General features: G+C 26.6%; 1 protein-coding gene across 1 annotated transcript; it reads left to right on the top strand.

Moving 5' to 3' along the window:
- The first annotated feature begins 78 nt into the window (after positions 1-78).
- Positions 79-6,039, top strand: LOC108685437 (amphoterin-induced protein 2-like). Its single transcript, XM_018190219.1, has 4 exons — positions 79-463; positions 4,452-4,685; positions 5,014-5,174; positions 5,436-6,039. Exons 1-4 carry the CDS (start codon positions 230-232, stop codon positions 6,037-6,039), a joined length of 1,233 nt encoding a protein of 410 aa, XP_018045708.1. The 5' UTR covers positions 79-229.
- The last annotated feature ends 875 nt before the right edge of the window (positions 6,040-6,914 follow it).

Below are 6,914 nucleotides of genomic sequence, written 5' to 3'. Positions count from 1 at the left end.
TATATATATATATATATATGAGCAGGATAAGACGATATGACGCGTCCCGATATACACGCTTCGTCATCTGCACGCTTGGTGTGCACGGTTAAGATAAGATTACGTCCAGTAGACGACAGTTTCTTGCCCGGTTAAGACGACCCGATCGGACGCGAAAACGTTAGAGAGCGATAATGCTGGGTGGCGAGACCGTCGAATTCGGCTCTTCGTCCATCCCGTGCGCTACATCATGACGCGCGAGGCTATCGGGACCTGGCTCATCGTCCTCGTCCTCTACGAGGTTGCATTCGGTGTTTCAGGATGGTGTCCGTCGTTGTGCGAATGCGGTACCTGGTACAATTTGCAACACGCTTCGTGCACTGGACGCCATCTTTATAGCATTCATACAGGTGCGCCGAGCATCGTGCAAGCCTTGGATCTGTCGAATAATTCCATATCCATTTTAAATAATTACGAACTAGCTGTGAGTATTGTACGAGCAGCCTGCATTTAACGAGAGACTTAGGTGTATCACAATAAAAAGTATATTGATCATTTATCATTATAAAAAGTATCTACTAGAAATAATAACGCTAAAAATGAAAAATATTCTTTTTATCATTTTGAAACTTTAATGATGAATTGATAATAATTTATTATGACAAGGGTTCATGTTAAAGTGTAGGCAATGGAAATTCATTTTGCCGTGTATAATATAAATTTCTATCGTCTATTTATATCTGACTTATTCTTTAATATATTGTATGTTTGTATCTTTTTTTGCTAGCGGATGTTTTATTTAGAAAATTCCCCATTTCTCTCGTTTTTATTCTTATTCTTATTCTTTAAGATACCTTTGAATCTTTCTTTGAGGCACTTTTAAAACTTTTAGTTTGATAGAAAATCCTACCTGACAATGAGATCTTACTTGGACATTTTGACCATAAATTACCTGTTAGTTTATTAAAATTTTTATTTAAGTTTCAAAGCAACAAAAAAGAACATTTTTTTATCCTTAGCGTTGTTGCTTTTAGCGAACATTTCTATAATGATAAACGATTAACATATCTTTTTATTTATATATACAAATATATATATATACAAATTTATATATATTTATATATATTTATATATACAAATTTGTACATATAAAATTGAGTTTCGATGTAAATAATGTACGATTTAAAATTTTCTCGTGGATTACAAAGGATAATAATCGGGAAGTTTTTAAAATTAAATACTTATTTTTTTTAATGAAAGTGGAGAAAATGGAATGAAACAATATCCTGCAGGAAATATCTGTCATTGTTATTAGCATCATATATATAATACCACAAAAATTTATAAATCTGTAAAAAGTCGAATTGGGCTGATTGCATAGCGCAGTAATGTATAATAGTCAGACGATCTCGATATGGATAATCATTTCTATGAAAGGAATCTGAAATTTTTCGAAAAATATAGTTACAGTTAAATTCAAATATTAACAGCTTGATTAACGATTTAATCAATAAATAAGTACAATGCCTTCGCGAACCACCGCTGATTGAAAAGAAATAGTATGATTAAACCTCTTACAGTTTGGATAATGTTGAAATTTATTCCTCGAAACATTTCGATCCTGGATCTGGATCTTCCTCAAAATGCTTCCTCAAACAAATTGACAGAATTACAAAAAATTTTCTAATCACATTAATCATTCTAAACATGCAAATCTATGAATTAATGACATTCTTGAAATATAATTAAAATATGAAATGTGTCTTACAAAAGAAAAAAAAAACAAAATTAAATTCATGTTAAACAGATTTAAAATATCAGACTACATGACTTTTGAATTAATAAGTTGTCTTATAGAAATTGTAACAAATCAAATTAACAATAGTCATAGTGATAAAATAAATTAATTATATTAAAATAAATTAACTATCAATAATTCTGAATTCAATTTACACACAATTGAATTCAATTTAAGAAATTAAATTAAAGTAATGTCAAGTATACATATATGGAGAAAAATAATGCCTTTAATGTTGATATAACATGAATATAACATTGTATATGATTGAATAAAATAATGGGCAGAAGATAAATAATATTCTTCTTTATAATGAAAAAGGAAAAAACAATTAGAGAACTCTTATATACATCGAACTGTGAAGAAGTAATTTTGATGATCGTTTTCAGAATATATTATAAAGATATCTTTTTGTACTGATGTTCAACTTTCATTTTTAATCAAAATAGCTCAAATAGTTATCAAAATTAATTATTTGATATTTGATCACGTGACCTATTTTGACGCTAAAGGCACACATTTTTGTACAATACATAACACATAAAGAGAATCAACCAATCAGAATCCTTCCTTTCCTTCTATTTCATGGAAAAGAAGAACTTTAATTGATTGATTCTTTTATGCATTATGCGTTATGTTATACATTATGCAAAAGTCTGTATTATGGTCATAAAAATGAACGTCGAGCGTCATCATGAAATTGTATTTTAAACTATACACTGAGAAAAAAATATAGTCAATTTTAATAAATATTTAAGTTGGCAATACTGCCAACTAAACATTTACTTACTATAAATAAATATTCGTTCAGTAAACTGAATGATTCTTAAATCAAATTAATGTTTCTTGTATCAAATAAATATATTTTTATATTTAATAAATATTTAGTTGGCAGTATTCAATTAAATATTTATTAAAATTAACTATATTTTTTCTCAGTATACAAGATCGTGGCATTTCATAACTCCAGCTGTTCTATAACTGTCTTCTTTCTTGTAAGATTCGATTCGGTTTGGATTTGAATTTTTATCATTCGAACTATTTGAAAATTTTAAATTTAAAAGGGATTTGAATTCAAAATATATATTGACAATCTTTTTTATATACATTCTTGGGAAAATTTACTTTACAAAATTAAAAAAATTTATTTTACTTAAAATAATACTTAAAATTTATTGTAGAGAAAACATAAGAAATAAAGGTAAATTTGAACACTTTTTTTTTAAAGTAACTTTAAAATTTACTTAAGAATAACTGAAAGAAACTAACGCGCTGTGCCGATTATATTTAACCCTTGAAAAACTTAAAAATTTTAGATTATTTTGGCTTAATCTTTTACACATTTTAAATTTTCCTAAGGGCATATACATATGAGGCATTTTAAACCGGGCGTCTTTAAAACATCGTCATTTTTTTATTCTTTTTGTTAAATTTGCTGATATTCTACAGATAAAAATATAAGATACGTTTCGCGAAGAAAATTTAAAATTTTTTTAACTTATTCACATTTGAAAATTGTAGAAATTCATAAAAAACGTCGCTGCGAACATTCAAATTATTATATTCATTATCGTCGAAATCATTAGTGATACAAAAAATGCAACAGATTTTTGAAAAATACAAGAATATTTTTAATTTATCATTATTTTAATTTATTATTATGATTATTTTTAATTCATTATTTTCATATAAATAAATCATTTTCCATTTGTTTACAATTTTTATTAATATTTTTCATCATCAACTTACCAATTTAAAAATTTTATAAAAAAATATCATCATATTCCCACTTCAATTATGGGATGAGTCATAAATATGTTTTAAAATTCGTGAGCGTGTTTCTGAATAAAAAAGAAAAACAAATATTCTTATGAACATTATATGTCACAAACATTTCGATTATCGAAATAATGAACACAAATACTTAGATTTGGAATAATGATTGATTATCAGATATTCAGTTGTGCTCAGGCATGTGTGAAAAATGATGGAGGACATTTTGAGCTTTTTTTGTACATAAAAAAGTAGATACTAACCTGAAACTTTTAAATAAAGTCATTATAACGTGTCGCGATCCATTACTTATGCCAATAAATAATGGATCACGACATGGCGATAACTTTTTATTGGCACCTTTGAAGAAAACACTCGTGAAAGTCTCAAAAGTATTATTAAAGTTATTATATCTGATACTACTCTGTTTACAATACAAAAATTTGAGACTTTATGTTATGTAGAAACATTTGTTCTTCTTTTTTATCCAGGAACATGCTCGCAAAATATACTTATGATTCATGAATACATTGAAATTCAACCTAATAATAATTATTATGTTGTCAATTAGAAACTATGTTTTAACAATTTGATTTAGATAAAAAATTTTGTCGATTCGGATTTGAAGAAATTCAATTCGATTTAATTCGATTCTCAAAACCTTGATTTTTACATTTTTACTATGTGCTAATGATAAATTTTTTAAATATTTTGTAATATTTTTGAAATATTTTATAATGTTTAATTCATTTCATTTTGTCCACTTATTGCAAAACAGCCATTTGGTTTAAATTTCCCAATTATATTCCATATATAGTAAAATTTCAGATAAATTTTAAAATAAATTTTAAATATTAAATGGGATATATAATACTCATTGTAACATTTCTGTTTATTTTAGGAAGCAGGGTTGACAAGACTTAAATATTTAAATTTGTCCGTAAATGCAATCAGCGAAATTGGCCTAAATGCTTTTAATGGATTATCTGAATTGACAGTTTTAGATCTATCCCAAAATCATCTTTATTATCTTTTGCCTGATATATTCATGCCAGTAAAAAAATTGCGAATTCTACGATTGTCAAAAAACAATTTCAATTCTCATGTGCCGAGACTGGAATGCCCCTGGCTCACGGTAATAACGAAAATGTTAATTAAGATATTTCCTATCAATATCATTATATTTGCATCAATATTTACATTATATATTGCATTAATAGGATAATATTAACGTAAGTATAACTTAATATTTTAGCCAGTATTTGCCACGAAAACGTTATTTAGATTAGGTAATATTCTATAATAAAATTATAATATTTACATTCATTGTTGTTAATATCATTGACTTTAACATTTAATTTTGATTTGTATTATATTATATAATTTTGATTTTGAATTACAATTAATTCAATTGTATAAAAAGATGTGATATTTTTATTTAATTTAAAAATTATTTTTCTCAGGACTTAATTCTAGATTCGTGTCAAATTAGCCATATACCAACGGATATGTTTATTGGACTCTCGCATCTTCGTACTCTTGATCTTTCAAATAACTTGATGATTCAATTGGATACCGTTACTCTTGAAACATTACAATTTTTAAGAAGATTATCAATAGAGGGGTAAGACGACAATGTTATCGAAAACTTTAACATTTGGTTACATTTTTAATTTGTACATAATTCTTTATATGTGTATTATATTATAGATGTAATTTCAAAATTATTTAGAAGCAAAATAACACATATTTCAATATGTTTAATATATTCATACGCAAAGTACACTTATCTGTAAAGTACAAAACAATTAATTATAAAAAGTTTATTTATATTTACTTTCTAATAATTTGTATTCTCAATATTTTTAATTTTTTCCTTTTTCAGAAATCCCTGGTCCTGTGATAAGCTTACATATGATTTGCAGATATATTTGATCCGTAAGAACATACAGTATCATGCAGTATGTGCAAAAAATGTGGAGCCGAAGAAATTTGAAAAAATGATCATTTATAATCCACGAATTAAATATGAGAAGAATCGGCCTTTAATAAATTTGAACCCGAACATCAAAAAAAACGTGACAAAGAAACATTCTATATCTATACCAATGCATAAAGACACAATTGCTTGTGTTACTACGACAGATGAAACAAATTTAAGGAAAACGTTGAATTCCATATCGCCGTACTGGTTTCTCATAGTCGGATTTTTGCTCGGTATCGCGAGCGGCATGTTAATTTGTTATGTTTGGATTACAAGAAAGATATGTCGTTGTAGTCGACAAACCGATAACGATGCTCAAAGAGTTTCGTTGCTACAGAATCTGTGGCAATTTGAGGATCCCCTTAATGATACCGCAATATCCTGTCCAGATACTCCACCGCCACCGTATCGTGAAGTCATGCTGCGACCAGGACGTTATCGTAATATTTCAATTACAACAAATTTAAATAATAATATTGCCACAAATAGCACGGAATATACTTAAGTTTTAAAAATAATATTACTATTGGGTTGTCTGGAAAATTCGTGCCGATGTTGAAGGAAAACTGAAACGCAGAAAATTTTAATTTAATAAATGTATATACTAAAATTTAAATTTTAGTCGGCACGAACTTTCCGGACAACCCAATACGTTGTTGTTGATTGACTTGTCACTTTAAAATTTAGTGCTGCATGCTGATAAACTCCATATTTATTCTATTGTTTAAGAGATATTAATGTATTGAGAAGCACAAAAAGAATGGTATTGACTTCATTCTAAGTTAGAAAGAATTTATAATAAAACTACTTTGTACAGAGAAAATTTGGACACATCATTTTATCACTACTTTGTACAGAGAAAATTTGGATACGTTATTTTATCAAATCAATTAATTGTTTAAAAAAATAAAAAGCAAGAAATTGTAAATACTTTAATATTTAAATAAATAACAGAATGTACTAACAATCGAAAAACACGCTTTGATTCTGATCTCTGTTGTCTTCTAATAGGTGATGTGCCATTTTTCGAACATAATTAATTTTTAAACATATGTAAATGTCAATTTATGTCTCTATGAGATTTTAGTATGCCAATTTATATATAGTTCGTAAAATATATATTGCAAATTAAAATTTCTTTCCGCTACAATGTTAAAAAGAAATAATTTGGTTTGCTTTTAATAATATGTATATGCATAAATCGATAGGTTAATAAAATAACTTTAATTATAGAAAATTTATTTTATTCATAAAATAGTTAATTCAATAACAATAAAAAATTAAAATATAATATATATTGTATCGTTATTGTATTTTAATTTTTTTATCGTACATTTCTCAATAATATCAACGATAGGAAAATTATAATAATGTGCGTTT

This window comes from Atta colombica, unplaced genomic scaffold (genome assembly GCF_001594045.1).
Source record: "Atta colombica isolate Treedump-2 unplaced genomic scaffold, Acol1.0 scaffold153, whole genome shotgun sequence".
Classification (NCBI taxonomy): Eukaryota; Metazoa; Arthropoda; class Insecta; order Hymenoptera; family Formicidae; genus Atta; species Atta colombica.
The sequence above is the reverse complement of the archived record's forward strand: the minus strand, read 5'-3'. Positions and strand labels throughout refer to the sequence as shown.

Excerpts from the sequence above, each read along its gene's own strand:
- LOC108685437 (XM_018190219.1), top strand. The coding sequence starts at position 230 with ATGACGCGCGAGGCTATCGGGACCTGGCTCATCGTCCTCGTCCTCTAC. Across the intron at positions 4,686-5,013 it reads TGGAATGCCCCTGGCTCACG|GACTTAATTCTAGATTCGTG; the intron begins GTAATAACGAAA and ends TATTTTTCTCAG. Across the intron at positions 5,175-5,435 it reads AGAAGATTATCAATAGAGGG|AAATCCCTGGTCCTGTGATA; the intron begins GTAAGACGACAA and ends TTCCTTTTTCAG.